Source organism: Hemitrygon akajei, chromosome 25 (genome assembly GCF_048418815.1).
Source record: "Hemitrygon akajei chromosome 25, sHemAka1.3, whole genome shotgun sequence".
Classification (NCBI taxonomy): Eukaryota; Metazoa; Chordata; class Chondrichthyes; order Myliobatiformes; family Dasyatidae; genus Hemitrygon; species Hemitrygon akajei.
The window spans coordinates 54014251-54030872 of record NC_133148.1 but is presented as its reverse complement, the minus strand read 5'-3'; the positions used below and the strand labels follow the sequence as shown (position 1 = coordinate 54030872).

At 44.7% G+C, this 16622-nt stretch overlaps 1 protein-coding gene across 4 annotated transcripts in view; it reads left to right on the top strand.

The window, feature by feature from the left end:
- The window catches only part of LOC140716639 (T cell receptor alpha chain MC.7.G5-like), a 101055-nt gene extending 88578 nt beyond the window's left edge, over positions 1-12477 (top strand). For all 4 annotated transcript variants that reach the window (XR_012096338.1, XR_012096337.1, XM_073029460.1 and 1 more), the window contains exons 2-5: positions 8683-8964; positions 9872-9919; positions 10664-10771; positions 11231-12477. Coding sequence is in view for 2 of the 4 variants with exons in the window: in XM_073029460.1 (XP_072885561.1) it covers positions 8683-8964; positions 9872-9919; positions 10664-10770 (437 nt within the window). In the remaining 2 variants the exon portion in view is untranslated. The remainder of the gene's footprint in view (positions 1-8682; positions 8965-9871; positions 9920-10663; positions 10772-11230) is intronic.
- Positions 12478-16622: the final 4145 nt, after the last annotated feature.

Sequence of the window (16622 nt, the reverse complement as noted above, 5' to 3'; positions counted from 1 at the left end):
TGTCACACTGTGTGAAGAATGACTTGAAAATAATATTTGGACCTGGAACTGGACTGACTATAACTCCAAGTAAGTCAGCCTTGCTCATCAATCATTTGATCCGTTCCCTCCTGGAAAATAGAAATATTGACAGAAAGGGCCCTCTGTTGACCTGTTGGTGCGATTGGCACCATAAAGGTATCTTTTTAAGGAATCAGGGACTGTGTGTACCTTTAGCCGTCAGCACATCAATACTTGCTACACAGATCATGCTTCTTGTACAAACAAGTAAGTCTTGAAAATAGGTTATAAAAACATATTAGAAGGATGATAGCTGATCTTATTTAACCGAGTAAGATTCAGAGAAAGCTTGGAGAATGGGTGAGGAGGATTTCCACCAACTGAAGATCATATGGGGGAAGGGATCTTTTATTTGAAATTGAGGGTTCCAGTGATTTTTTCTTCCCTGATTTGCATCATTTATTTCTTCCTTCCGGGTGCTTGTGAGTGTTGGACTAACAACGGGTGAAGTTCTGCATGATCAGAAAATAGAAAGAGATGGCTAAAGTGATTCTGCAGGCATTAGTGATGAACTTTCCAGAATTAATGGAGTATGGTTCTAGATGACTGTAAAATTGCCAATGTCACTCCACTCCTCAAAAGGGTAGAGAGGCAGAAGAAATGAAATGAAGTCCTGTTATTCTGACCTCAGTGGTTGGGAAGATGTTTGCGTTGATAGTTAAAGCTGTGTACGTGGAGCCACATGTGAAAATAGGCTGTAGTCAGCATGGTTTCCATGAGAGAAAATCTTTCCTAATAAATCTGCTGAAATTCTTTAAAGAATGAGCAAGCAGGATAGACATAGAGGTATAGGTGGATGTTGTACACTTGGATTTTCAGAAGGCCTTTGACAAGGTGCCACGCATGAGGCTCTTTAACAAGTTAAGAGACCATGGTGTTACAGGAAAGATACTAGCATGGATAGAGCATTGGATGATTGACAGGAGGTAAAGAGTGGGAATAAAGGAAGCCTTTTCTGGTTTGCTGCAGGTGAATAGTAATGTTCCATAAGGGTCTGTTGTGGGACCGCTTCTTTTTACGTTATATGTCAATAACTTGGATGACAAAGTTGGTGGCTTTGAGGCCAGGTTTGTGGATGATGCGAAGATAGGTAGAGGGACATATAGTTTTGAAGAATCAGAGATGCTCCGTAAGGATTTAGACAAATTAGGACAATGGCCACGGAGTGGAAAATGGAACACAGTGTCTGGAAGTGCATGGTCATGCACTTTGGTAGAAGAAATAAAAACGTGTGCTCTACATCGAGAGAAAATTCAAAAACCTGAGGTGCAAAGGGAGTCCTCCTGCAGGATTCCCCGAAGGATTACTTGTAGGTTGATTCCGATGGTGAGGAAGCCAAATGCAATGTTAGCATTCCGAGTGTACTAGAATAAAAAGCAAGGATATTATATTGAGGCTTTGTAAGGCACTCACTTGGAGTATTATGACCGGTTTTGGCCCCTTATCTAAGAAAGTATGTGCTGACGTTGGAGAGGGTTCAGGAAAATTATTCGGGGCATTTGATGGCTCCGGAGCAGACTCGGTGGGCCAAACGACTGAATTCCGCTCCTATCTTAAGATAGAAGGCTGTGGAGAACTTTTACAGTGAGGAGATGAAACCTGGGACAAATCAGTTTAAGTTCAAGACAGGCTTGAGAGTTTAATCCTGCACTCTAAATGTTTTTGTGTTGTCACAAAGGCCACAGATGCTGGAAACCTGAGATAAAAGATAGGAGTAAAATTATAAAGTCCTGTTAAAGGCTTTCATTTCTGGAACACTTCATAGACGTTGTTTTGGTGAGGTTTTCGCCACAGTTTTGGTAAAAGCCGGCGAATAATATTTGGATCTGGGTTCAGCTTGACTCTAGCTCCACGTAAGTAGTGATTTTGTAAGGCTGTCCAGTACTGTGTGGGTAGCAGCACCAAAATAACATTTGGATCTGGCACGATTCTGACTGTAACTCCTCGTAAGTAGACCTTGATTTTGTTTGGTACAATTTATCTCAGAGAGAAAATCCTGTTATAAATCAACGAAAACTGGCTAAATCGAGTCAGGGGGCAATAGGATTAGAATCTAGGGTGAAAAGCTGAAATGATATACTGCTTGTCTGTTTGTATCGTCATTTGCTGTTCCCGACAGACACCATTTTAGTTCCATTTAAGTATTCAGATACCGCCTTCCAATCAAACAAAAATCTTTCCAGCTTTACCCTCTGTCTCCTATCCTGAATTTCACTTTCGATGCAATTAGCTGAACAGACTCTCATCTACCTTAGCCTTCTGTATCAGACTACCACGCAGGGCCCTGTGGTAGGACCTTCCATAACGCCACAGACAATGCCTTCTGCCCTTCCTTCGTCAGTCCTCTCAGTTGCCTCCTCAAAAAACTCAATCGTGTTACTGAGGCAGATTTTCCCAACGCAATGCCATGCTGCCTATTCATCACTACACCCTGTCTTTCCAAATATACTTAAGACCTCCTTGTAATTATCTCCAATAATTTCCCTACCACCGACATGAAGCTCACTATCCTGACGTTACGGGATTGGAGATGCTGCACTTCTGAAATAAAGGAAAGATTCTAACGATCCTCCAGATCGTTCACACTTTACCTATGACTAAAGAAGATGCAAAAGTCTCCATCGAGATCGCAGTAGTCTTCCCATGTTCCCATAGTATTCTGGGAGAGAACAGCTGGCCCTCCGTTCCGAGAAATGTGGGATAGGTCCTAAATGGAGCCTCGTGAGTTCAAGGACGGATACACAAATACCTTGAAGCATGTGTGTGTTTGTGTGTTAGATCAGTTAGAACGCATACTTCCCAAGTTTATTCCATTTAACCACCACCATGTGTGTGAAATATCCTTCAGATTTCCAAAAATAAAGCCTTGAGATGTCTTCGAAAACATCGACTCCTAAAGGCAGTTTATTGTTCAGAATTGAAAAGCAGCTCGTGAACAGGGACTTAAACGCTGGACCCTCAGATTAGAACTCTGATGCTCTACCGACTGAGCTACCCAAGCTCTGTCTGGAAGCATAGTGAATCTCTGAAATTCTCTACCCTAGAAAGAAGATGAAAGGCAGGTCATTTTATACATTCATATATTCGTGGAAATTCATCTTCGGCCTTCCTCGTCAAGGCCGACCACGATGCCTCGCGAACATAAGGCCGTTGAGCTGCATTTGCCGCATATCCCTCTAAACCCTTCATATTCATGCATTTGATTATGTTTTAATTTGTAATGATACCAGCTCCTAACACCTCTCCTAGCAGCACATTCACTGTACCCATTACTCGCTGTCTAAATAATAACACCCCTCAGATAACGTGGAGATGGATAAATACTAACGCCAAGGAACTGGGTGTTTAGGGAAAAGGCACAGAAAAGGTGTTGAGGTCAGATATGATCATAATTAATAGTAGAAAGGCTTGACGAGCCTACTCCTGCTCTTATTTCGCTTTTATTGTGTTATGAAATTCTCTCCTACATCTTTTATATTGCTCAACGAACTTGCTTGTTTGCACTAATGATCCAGTCACTTTTTTTTCCTGATCCAAACTTCAACAATGTTTGTCATTCAAGGTTCCATAATTTTGGACGAAAGGAAGATTTACGTTGCACAGTAGGTAGAAAGAGTCGGGGTTAATGAACGTAGATGGGTATTTGATCCTTTACATGGACAGGATGGGTTAAAGGGCCTGTTTCACCGCTGTGTGGATCCTATGGCTTAGAAATCAATGACACTGATTCCGCCACCGAGCAGAGTGTCGAAAAATTTGAACTTTGAATTGTATAAACAGATAATATTTGAACGAGGGACTAAAAGGAGTATAGGAGCCAGTAAGTGCGTTGTGAGTTATTATGCTTTCAGCTATTAGTAAAACAAAATACACAGATTTTTCAGCAATTAATTTAATAAATAAAAAATATTCAGATTTCTCAGCAATGAGTTTAATAGACCTGTAATCTTCATCTGCTAAATAGTTGGTAAAGCAATTCGCCTAATTCTCATCCCAAATTAAAGGCAACTTAATATATCAGTCTTTTAAAAATTGTTACGTTTGCTATAAGTTTGTAATTAAATGTTAACTCTAATATTAAAACTATAACAGTAAATGAAATGTTTCCAATAAACCACAATATCACTACAAAGACAAAGAACAATTAGAGAGAGAAGCAAACTAATGAACAAACTGGAAGATAAACAGATACATAGGGCGCTGTTGGGTAGAAAGACACAGACAGACGAGATATGGTTGAAATGTATGTAGAGAGTAATGGAAGTTGAGAGGCACATATATATATATATAAATAATTACTGACACGTAAAGAGAAGGGGGATCAGAGGGAAGTAGACAGAAGAGAAAATGACTGATCAGTAGATAGAATAAAGTAAGTTGGTAGATAGATAGAGCACTGTGGGAGAGTGCAAGGGTGAGAGAGGGCAAGTATAAGAGTGCGGTGGGAGAAATTCATGAAATCTAAGCTATAGTTAGTCTGACTTTCAGATAACATGCTCTAGGACATGGTCTATTTAGCAGAAAATTGGCCGCAATCCCGTGACATTCCAGAGAGTGTAAGTGGGAATGTGGTGCCTCAATGCACTCTTCGTGAACCCTGCAAGATGCATTTGCTACGCATACAACCAGGCCACTGAGTTTATGTGTGGACAAGTGATGCTGTGTGAACGATACGACTAACATAGACTATCACTCCATGTGAGTCCGCCTTGTTTGGAAATCAGTGAATGGCAAATCTGGTTCGTTGATTGAGCTAGTTTCCTCGTTTAGGAAAGACTGGGGACTCCTGATGCATGTGGTGTTGAATGTTTCTATGGGCCGGACTGTTAGATCGAAGAACTTGGCAAGGACCCCCCGCTCCCCTGTTCAATGCTTCACTCAGTTCCCTACCAAATGCTATGCTTTCTGGATTTTGCCTTGCCTTAAGTCAAGACTACTGTGAAACCTTCACCCTTACGGAGCTGTCCAGAAGGATTTATTCAGAAGGGAAAGATGTCCGGCTGGAGGGGAACATTAGTGGGTATTGGACGAAGAAGGGAGTTGATAGAGAGACTGTGGACCAAGGGTTTCCAAAATGTTATGCCATGGACCCCTACCGTTAACCCCAGATTGGAAGATTCTACTGTAGACAGATACCAACAACCAGAAGCTTCTTCACCAAATACTCTTTATTCAGCTTCACGTGACCGTAGCTTTCACTGACATATTCTCGGCTTTGAGACATCACCGGCTCTAAACCATGGGACTCTCTCCCGGACAGCATGGTAGCAGCACATTCAGCAGGGCGTCGTTGCTCACTTCCTGACAGCCAGGCCACCACATGTGGTGTGGTGAATCCAATCCAGTGGCGCAGCAGGTACAGCCGCTGCCTCGCCGTTCCAGCAACCTAGGTTCGATCCCGACTTTCAGGTCTTTTCCACAAGCTTCCACCACCAAACAGCTTCCGGGTTAGTCACTGCAGGTTGACCATAAGGTGTAGGTGAGAGGTTTATTGTTTTGTCCGGAAGAATTTTAATGTGGATCCAATAAAATGGAATCAGTCTAGAATTCGTCTAAACATGTGCTTGTTGGGCCCAGTATGTAAAAAGGGTTGTTTCCCTGTCGATTGCTTCAATGACTAACAACAGTTAGAAATGAGCATTATTCATGTTAATTGGAAGAGCGTGTGTAAAAAAAAAGTTCCCGTGAGATATAATATCCACTTCCTACACTCTTCCTACAACTAAAACCACGAGTTCAGTCATACAGCATAAAACAGCAAGTTCAGAACTTAAGAGTATGCCAACTATCAGACACCCAGAATTCCCGTAGCACCCAGCACCCATTTAATGGCGCATAGTATGTTCTTTTAATTACATGGTTAACTTCTGAGTTCGCATTCTGGTTAGAGGACATTTCAGCTTTATATGTTTTTTGTGTTCCGAATAGCATTTATAAAGTTGACCTCTTGCAGACAATCTAATTACAGTGTATCTGCTGAATTTCAAAAACGGGGAATCGACGGACAGATAAGTGTGCAGGGGCAGGTGGGAATGAGAGAAATGCAGGCAAGCAGAGACAATACATTAATAAAGGACATGTAATGTAAATATCACTTTAATATATTATTCATGCATACGTAGTGTCATTGTATATAAGAAAGTAGCATGAAACTCTGCATACAATAACTATTAGGAATGCAAACTGATAGTTTGGTTTGGTGCTTGATTCACCACAACTTCAACTAAGTCAAACTTGATCCAGTTTGTGTTTTCTCACCTTTAGAAATGTTAACAGAAAATGCTGGGAAAAACTCGGCAGATAGGGCAGCATCTGTGTGGAGACGAACCGTTGGCATTACAGGTCAAAGACCCTTTGCACAGAACCAAGAAATAGTAAAACCAAGTTAGTTTTCACTGCTACTGCAAATTAATTTGCTGTCCCTTTTATCCCGTTCTGACCCAAAAGCCCCAGAACTGAAATGTTAGCTCCGTTTCCCTCTCTACCGATGCTGCCTGATCTGCTGAGGATTTTCTTCATCTTCCGTTTTTTTTTGCAGATCCAAAGCGTCTGCCACCGCTTCAATTAACTTTACTGAGATGGCTCTAAAAAGGAGTAAATCAGATTCAGATTCAGATTCAGTTTATTGTCATTTAGAAACCACAAATGCAATGCAGTTAAAAAATGAGACAACGTTCCTCCAGAATGATATCACAAAAGCACATGATAGGTCTCGATAAATTGTGACAAGAGAGAGTTATTATTGAGTCGAATACGATCAAACAAGTCCAGACGTTGACTTGTTTGACGGCTCTAGGCCTCTATTCAGACGAACGGGAAGGGGAGGGGAGGGCTCATCGAAACCCAGGGAATGTTGAAAGGCCACGACAGAGTGGATGTGGAGGGAATATTCCTTATGGTGGCGGAGTTTCAGACCAGAGGGCACAGACTCAGAATACAGGGACGTCCGTTTAGATGAAAAATGATCAGACATGTCTTTAGCCAGAGCGTGGTAAATCTATGGAATTCACGCCACTGGCAGCTATGTAAGCCAAGTCATTGGGTATATTTAAAGAAGAGGTTGATATATCCTTAATTAGTTGGAGCATAAAGGGATACGGGGAGACGGCAGGGGATACGGATTGAGTGGGAAGTGGATCAGCCATGATGAAATGACGGAGCAGTCTAAATGGACCAATGGCCTAATTCTGCTCCTATATCCTATGTCTTATTCTCCTGGTCTTATTGTCTGAACCTATTGCATCATTACTGCTTCTTATGGCTCTCCCACCTCTCCCTCCTTCTGTTTGGTTACGAGGCCCGGTTACCACACACCACCTATCTCCATCCCGTGTACTATGGTAAACCTCTAGAATTTTCTTACAAGGAGGGCAGTGAGCCCTCACTCCTCACTCTTTTAGCTCATTCGAAGCCATGGCCAAAGAGACAAGGCAAATGAATGAAGGAAACTGAATGTGGCCATAGGACAAGGCACTTCGGCCGACGATGTTTAAGTTGACTATGACGACAAATTATACTAAAGCCTGAACATAATCCATACCCCTCTGTTCTTCTGCGTGTTGTCCCTCTATCTAATTACGTCTCCAGGCCCCTGTCACTATATCTGTAAAAGTAAATTACCCTAAAATTTCCTTCAAACATTCCTCCTTTTACCTTTAAACTATGGCCTTCTGTCTGTAACATTTCCAGCCTGGGGTGGATGTTCTGCCCTATCTATGCCTCTCAGAATTTTTTATAAAAAACACTTGTCAGTTCAACCCCCAGCATCCGACGCTTCTGACAAATCAGCCCAACCTCGCCTTATAGCCAGTCCCAGCGTCTTGTAAGGTTGCAGCGTTCCAGATCTGATATTATAAGAAACGACCTATGAAGGCAAGAGAATGACTGTAAGATGCAGGAGCAGGATTCGCCCATCCATGCCATTGAGTCCGCTCAAATTGTGTCAATTGTGGCTGAATTGTTCAACCTCATTCATCCATCCTCAGCTCTTAACACTCTTCCCAATCCGAATCTATTAAACTCCACATTAAATCCACCCAGTTGGTTTCCGCCGCCCTTCTGAACAACGAATTCCACTGATTCTGCAACCTCAGGCTGATGAAATTCCTCCTGACCTCAGTTCTAAAGTAACGCTGTTTTTCCTCTTAGCCGGTGCCCTCGGAACCTCAACTCCCGCTCTAATGGAAGCATCCCCTCCAAGGCATCCAGGCCTTATGCCTTCTGAAGCCATATGGCTTATACATAGCCATATCCACTTGTGCTGCCACTTTCAGAGAGCTAGAAACCAAAGCCTAAATGTCCCCCTGTTCATCAACTGTCGTGGCATGCGATGTATGCCCTACCGTATTTGACTTCCCAAAAAGCACTACGTTTCACGTTTTCGATGGTCTATCCACACTCGGTGGACCGGAAAGCCTGTGCTGTATCTCTGTATGTCCAGAACAGGGGAGGAAAAGGGATCTGAGATATACTGTATAGTAAACACGGACGCAGGGTCGAATGGCCTATTTCTAAGCTGTGACTGTTCTGTCAGTCAGCCGTGGGTTCGTCCCGGGATGCGCGAAAGTACGAGCAAGACCACTAACCAAGGGGTTCACCTTGTCTTCTTCTTTTTCTCTGCAGATCGGAAGAATACACTGAAGCCGTCTGTCTATTACCTCCGACCCTCTGAGCAGGAAGCTATCGACAAGCAGGTGTCGGCTGCCTGCCTTGCCACTGACTACTTTCCCAATAATTACAACCTCAACATATCTGCAGGCAATTATTCCCAGCTCAGATCTGAAAAAGATTCTCAAGTCTCCATCCAGGACAGAAGTTACAGCCTGTTGGCTTTCCTTACCGCACCATGGCCTAGTGTGTCGTCAAATATGAGTTGCCGATTCAACAATACCTACTACGACGACAGTACGTTGATCGTTTTAACACGAAAACTCGACTCAACCGGCATATGTTAATCTGTTTAAAAATTGCACTGAAATATTTCAGTAAATCTGGCGGGTTTCAAGGGCGGGAAGGAACCAGGGACCTAATGAGTGGGAAATATTCGCGGGAAGTAGGGATCTAGTGAGTGGAATTTGCAAACGTCATCTACCGAGCAAGAGCCCAAAACATCAGTAGTTCAGGGGAAACGGCTAGGAAATTATCTAACTGGTTATAGAATCACAAGGGGCGGTCACCTCTCATCTGTACTTCCCAGGTCTTTCCACAGCTTTGTTTGGGATCCTTCCCATAAACTCAACCACACACCCAGGGGACAAATTCAGTTCCTCCCCGATTTAAAGTGTATACTTCTTGCTCTTTTTTCCCAGACCAGGAAAGCTTCGCTCAGCAAATACCCTTGAAATAAAACTATTACGCAAACGCTAGTAACTCTCCACATAACTTGCTTGTCCCGCCGACTCCAGTATTGAACTCACCTGTTCATTCCTCAACCCTGAATCGACCTGCTCATCTGGCAACCACAGTGTTGACCCGCTTTCCTCGTTCCAACTCCACTGCTGACCCAATCTATTTGTTCCCCGATACCACTGCTGACCCAAACTTTACATTCAGCAACCACAGTGCTGATGCAACCATTTCACCCGAAACCCCACTGTTGATCCAACCTGTTCATTCCCCAAATTCATTGCTACCCCCAACACACTCATTCCTCAACGCCACTATCGAACTAACCTGTTCATTCCCCAACTCTAACTTTGACAGGACCTGCTCATTCACCTACCCCAGTGCGCTCCTTACCCTGTCTGATCAGTGTGACATTTGATGACTGTCCATGGACTAGACTCATGAAGTTACTTTTTATCTCTTTCAGAGGGTGGTCAGGGGGTTTGCATTGAACTTGATGACGATGATGAAGACGGTAAGTGCTTGCTATAAATATTCATTATAATCTTCACGCTTGTAGGAATTTTGGGGTTGCCCACTGCAATCCACTGTATCCCGGTATATTTTCAGAAACTATAGATAGAAGCTAAAGGAAGGACGTTTAGAAGAATTACTAGGGTTGTGTATGAGCAATAATATGGGTCAACAGTCGGGTTGGGAAATAAGCAGGCTGAATCAACAGTGCGATTGCAGAGTGAAAAGCTCGGGTCCATTGTGGGGTTGGGGACTGGGCCGCATGACTCAACAGTTTGGCCGGGAAGTAAACAGATTGGGTCAAGAGTGGGCTTCAGAATGGGCAAGTTGGGTCAATAATAGGGTTGGGTAGGTAGTTCTATTCAAATATGTTGCGCGAGACTTTGATAGAGAGTGAGGATTGGAGCAGAGATTCCCTTTGTGGAGTTCGTCCCAACACTATGTAGCGGCCACAAATTTCAGGAAATCTGCCATTTAAGACGGGAAGGAGAATGTGTTCTCCTGGAGGGGAAAAGTAAGTCTGTGGAACTGACACCAGACAGCTGTGGAGATCAAGTCCTTGGACATATCCGAAGCCATGATGAGCGAGTGATTTGACTGCAGCGTAGGATAGAGAGTGATAGGCAATAGGTAGGAACATGCAGATATGGCTAAATCAATCCACAGATTCCTGTTCCATTTTCTCGTATACCCAAGGGCAACTTTGAATACCATCTCAGTGTTCCTCTCCTTTCTCCCCCGGTAGAACGAGACGTACGAGAGCTCTCACTCACGGTCTTCGGATTGAGGATTCTGTTCTTCAAAAGCGTTATCTTCAACATCTTGATGTCTGCTCGTGTTTGGATATCATAAGGTGAGGGGCAGAGCTAACAGAGGGTCGATGGGCCGAACCGCTTCTGGTGGCGCGGAAGCCCGGAAGTCCTGAACGCTGTGAATAGCTGATTTGATGGTAACTGCAGAATTAAAGAATTAGCAGCACTGCAGCACTGCAGTGCACCTCTCCCTCAACGCCACTCCTCTCACAGATCTCCCTCAGTACCAATCCACCCAAAATGCTGCGCTTCCTCAAAATGCCCCTTCCACGTTGAGACGCTCCTTCAGCATCCATGCTGACAGCATGATGTAGCTGAAGGGTGGGGTTCAAGAAGAGAGAGCAGAAACTCAAACATGTTGAGGCGAATAGCCTGGCTGTACACTACAACAGTTTAACAGTAAATTGCAGGCCTGGCCTATAGGGACTGCGGTTAGTCCAAGTCTGGTGGACAGAGAAGCAGTGAGAAAACTAAACTCTTCCCTCTCTCCCCCCATCTAGATGGAGACAGAAGCAGGGACCTGTCGGCTACCTAGAACCCTGGCGTGAAGCCAAACCGGAGCCAGGTGTGGTGGACTCACTCAAGAATCTTTAAAGCCATCCAAATACAGAGGCATTAACTCCGCTGTAATCGACAGAAGTTTCCAGCTGTTGTAAATGCCTGATATATATCGCCTTTCCTTTGCAACCTCAACATCTTGTAAAAAAAAATCCTTTCTCCTGCATTTACGCATACAATATATTATACTGCTCGCTCTTGTGAGATTTAAATTTTATCAGCTTCACATCATTTTGTTATCTCTATATAAGTGGCTTTTGGAATATGCATGTCCCTTACCCTGATAGTGCTTACAAGGTAGGAGGTTGTTCGGCACATTGAGTCCGTGCCGACTTCCAGAGAACTCCTCCTGGTTCCTGCTCCTTTTCCCGACCCTGCCAATTCTTTTCTTGTTCCTTTCGTTCGTATTCAGTGCTCTCAATACCCTCCTGCCAGCAACAGTATTCTCTCCTCCTTCGCATTTTGAACCCCCTTCCATTCAATCTCCTCTTTCACTCCGCTGAGAAGAGTGGCTCCCGCGCCGGGGAACATCCCGCATCCCCGGCGCGGGCTGCCAGTAAATTTGGATATGGACCAGTCCTTAGATGGACATACCTGTATTAAGAATCCATCGTCTGAAGTTCAAATTCCACGAGTACCGTCGGAGGAATTCAAATTCAAGAAATCATCTGAAATTTGGGAAAGGCAATTCTTTCGAAATATATTCAATTTAAAACCAGTCAACTGTGATGTTAAAATCCCTGTCTGTGATGAAAAAAATCCTCCTCGTGGACGTAGAATGGGGCCACATATTGAGTCCAGATCCTACCACGGCCTGCTGACTATTTCAGCCAGCCCAGTTGCTCATCCAGTTAACATCATCCTTTCCTAGCATAAGCAATAAAATGGACTTGATAGCCTTGACCCAAGGGTAAAGAACGTCACTCCTTCCCCCACCCCCTTAAGCTTCCCTGGCACAGAGGGCAAACCATGAGGGAAGTCAAGCTATTATGGAATGTAAGCTGTCTCTACCCAACCATTTTCTTGGCGAACTTATGTAAATATTTCAAGAGTTTTGTAAATGGTAACGAATGAAAAAAATGCTCTCGCTCATTGCCTAAGCTGAGCAGTACAGATATCATGTGTTTTTTAATTGACGTGCTGCTTTCCAAACCGTTCCATCATATCAATAAATTCTGTTTTGATATCACTCAGTAACTCCTTGTGATTCATTTCGTTGCATCAATTTGGGTTAAGGAATTATCCGTCAAAATCTCCACAAAGTTTCTGCGACTTCAACGAAAATGGGCAAGGGTGATGTCGGCTCTCGAATCTCTAGCTGCAAACATTGGTTCCATCCAGTCCTCTGAGTCCTGGACGCACTCCAATGTATCTGTATTTGAACCCTGGTTGTGACCCAGAAGCTCTTGGTACCAGTACTTATCAGGTGTCAAAAGCCAGCCTCAAAAAAAAAAAAGACGTTAGGCCTGAAGTAACGTTAGCTAGGTCACACTTGGAATATCGTGTGCAGTTCTGGTCGCCATCTAGGAGAAAGGAAATGGTTCGGTCAGAGATATTAGTTCACCCTTCATTCTCATGAATGTTTGTTAACACAGGCCCAGAGCATTTGATGGTCCTGGGCCTCTATTCACTAAAATTCAGAAGAATGGCGGGGTGGGTGGGGGAGTGCTCATTGAAACCGATCGAATGGTGAAAAGCCTTGACAGAGTAGATGTGAGGGAATGTTTCCTATGGTTGGAGAGTCTTAGACCAGAGGACACAGCCTCAAAATAGAGGGGCGTTCTTCTAGAATGGAGAGGAAGAGGAATTTCTGTAGAATTCTTTACCACAAGGCAGCTGCGGAGGCCAAGTCTCTATGTATATTTAAGGTAGAGGTTGATAGATTCTTGATTGGTCAGGACATGAAGGGATACGGTCATCAAGGCAGAAGATTGGTGCTAAGAGAAAATTTGATAAGCCATGATGAAATGCTGGAGCAGACCTGATGGCCCCAATGGCCTTATTCTGCTCCCATATCTTGTGGCTTTATGGTCTTATGAGATAGTGCGGTGACGATTCAGTACTTTGGAGAAGTTGAGATACCAGGGGAGAATGGATCCTCTCCGCTCCCACTCCCCCCCCCCCCCCACCCCACACACACACAAACACCAGAGCAAACATGGTGACATTATACAGGTATAATCAAATCGGGAGAGGCATAGACAGGGTTGTAACACAGAGTCTGTTTCCCATGTTAGGGGAGTTTAAAACAAAACGGCATGGACTTTGACTCTATCATTCTATGAAGGACGTCATTGGGGTTAGAGGACACTTCCAGTGTCCTATTGAAGCAATACTATAATTTTGAAATTCGGATGAAGGTTCTTCAATCTAAAACGAGAACTCTGTTTCTCTCTCCTCAGATGCTGCAACACGGCAGAATTCTTCCAATTAATGTCCTGCTTCAGACGATCAGCATCTGTGATTGTTGTTTTTGTGTCTTTTGAAATCACATCACCGTTTGCCTCCAAAGTCCTCAGACCTAAGAGTCCACCTCATCTCTGCAAACTACTCCAGTCCCTACACCATTCCCTGTCTCTATAACCTCCTCCTTCTCAACACCCTTCCCATTCTCCTGTAACGCTCTCCAGCCCCTACACCTTTCCGATCTCTAAACCCCCTCTGCCCCCCTAAAACGTTCCTATCTCTGTAACCCTCATCTAGTTCCCACGTCCTTCCCTGTCTCTGTAATCCCTCTGGCCCCAACAACCCGCCATGTCTCTGTAATCACTCCGGCCCTAATAACCTACCCTGACTCTGGCCACTACATGCTTACATGTCTTTGTAACACTCTCTGGTCACTACACCCTCCCTGTTTCTGTAACTCCCTCCAGAGATCTACCACTCTCTGTTCTCTGTAAAACTGCACTGCCCTGACAACCCTCACTTTCTCTGCAAACTCCTCTGGATCCTGTACTGCTCCCGTCTCTGTAAACCGCTCCAGGCTCTATACTGTTCCCTATCTCTATAACACTTTGAAATCTCTACACCCTTCCCGGTCTCTTATAGCCCTTTCCGGCCTCCCACGCCATGGTTTATCTCTATAACTCCTTGCTTCCCTTACAGCGTTCCCCGTCCTTATCTCAGTAAACTATCGGCCATACACTTCTCCCTGTCTCTGTAACCCCATGTTGTCCATCATCCCTTGTAACCCTCTCCCCCCACACCCCTTCCTGCCTCTGTAACAGAACTGTATCCTGTACCACCCTGTGCCATTCTAATCCTACCCCACCGCCCCTACATACCTCCCTATCTATGTAACCCTTACGGGCACGGCACCTCTCGTTACTTCTGTAAACCCCTCGGCCCCTGCACCCCTTCCCTGTCCATGTAACCTCTCCAGCCTACCCGCCTCTGTAACTCCTCAGGCCCCCACAGCCCCCTGTTAACTGAAATCTCTACTGTGGTAAATGGGCATTTTCCAACGGTTCAAAGTTCAAAATAAGTCTATTGTCAAAGTAAATATTAGTCACATAAGAATCATTTTTACGGGCATGTTCTGAAAATCCAATCGTCATAGTCGTGAAACACCGCAACCAACAGACAGCGCTAATACTAAAGGAAAAAAGAAATAATAATAACTAAATAACTGATAAACATCGAGAACATGAGACAAAGAGTTCTGCTTGAAAGTGAGTCAGTACGATGAAGCCAGTTGCTGGCAGAATCGGTGGAGGGAAATGGACAGTCGATGTCCTGAACCTGAAACATCAACTGTCTGTTTCCCTTCACAGATGCTGCACAACCACTTCTGCTCGTCCAACGCCCTGTGGGAAAATCCGGCTCAAGACAACTAAGGTGGATTTCTTAAGTGCTGCCAGTTTAGGCCAGCTTGGGACAGTAAGTCCAATCCCGGCCAAACAACAGCCGCTGTGTTTTGCTTTGGTTGCTTGTTTGTGTGCGTGTGCGCATGTGTGTATCTGTGTTTGTGTGTGTATAGTTATCGGAACTCCTTTAGAACTTTATTCCAAAACAAGGATTGACACCTGTCACTTCAAGGACGATCCATTTGCATGAGGGAAACTCGGTCAACCAATTATTCTTTTCTGAGTGAGTCAGGCAACGGGAGGAAGTCTCTCAGCCCAAAGAAATAAACATGTTTTTCTCATAAGTTGCAGGTGATCATTATCTCGCTTCCTGTTGTAGCTGCAAACACCCGAAACCTGCGGTTGTTGATGTCGCCCGTCTCTCCTTCCTGCTGAATGGCAAGGCAGCGTCATTCGCTGCCTTTTTCCCCACCCCCACTCTTCTGAGCGTTTGACCCACTTAGACCACGCGTTCGCCGGAAGCAAAGAGCCGGGCTGCGGGAACTCAGTGCGTCCCGGAAAGTGGGTCAGTCAGCAGGTGTCGGGCAATGGAAAGTATCTCAGAGACGTATAGTTTCCACTGCTTTGAAGAGACTAGGACAAGTCCTCAGCTGGCGCGCGCCGGGGGGTGGGGGGAGTCCGTTGGACCGCAAGTGGGCGGTTTGAAAATTGCAAACAGCAAACACCCTCCCAGGCACGCGCTCTTGAAAGCAAACACTCGCGCGCGCGCGCGCACGCACGCACACACACCCACACACACACACACACACACACACACACACACACACACACACACACAACACACACACACACACCACACACACACACTCACGCACACCCTACTGCTTAAGTCGAGTGGACTACAGGCAGTGTTCACAATGAAGTTCGCTCTAGACGATAGAAACCAGGACCAGGTCACAGACTGGGCCATCTCTTGGCGTGGCAACTGCACTCAGACGTCTGGAGCGACCTGTCACTTTCATTTCCCACCCCAGTCTCACAATTACCTCTTTGCACTGTTTCAAGGATACGTGATCAAGACAAATAATTTTCCATCTGTTCACATTACAGTGAGGAGAACTCATATCAAATTCGCCAAAAGCAACTCTGAGTCATATTTTCCCCTGAATTTGAATAGGGGTGTTCTATTTGTATAACAGGGCTGTAAAACATTCACAGCTCTCTCTCTCTCTCACTCACTCTCTCTCAATCTATCCACCTATCTCTATTTCTATATCTCTCTATCTCTCACCCTCTGTCTGTCCTTGGACACTCTCTGTACCTCTCCTTCATTACTCCTCTCCCTGCCGCTCACTTTGCTTTTTTTCTCTGCCCCCTCGCCTCCTCTGTCTTGCCCTCGCTTTCTCTCTCCAGCTCGCCATCTTCATCTGCCTCTTTTTGCCTCTTATTCGAAGCTGTCTTGTGAACCCCTTTTACTGCACCCCCTTCTCTGCATTTCTCTCACTCTTCCATTCCACCACTTTCTCTA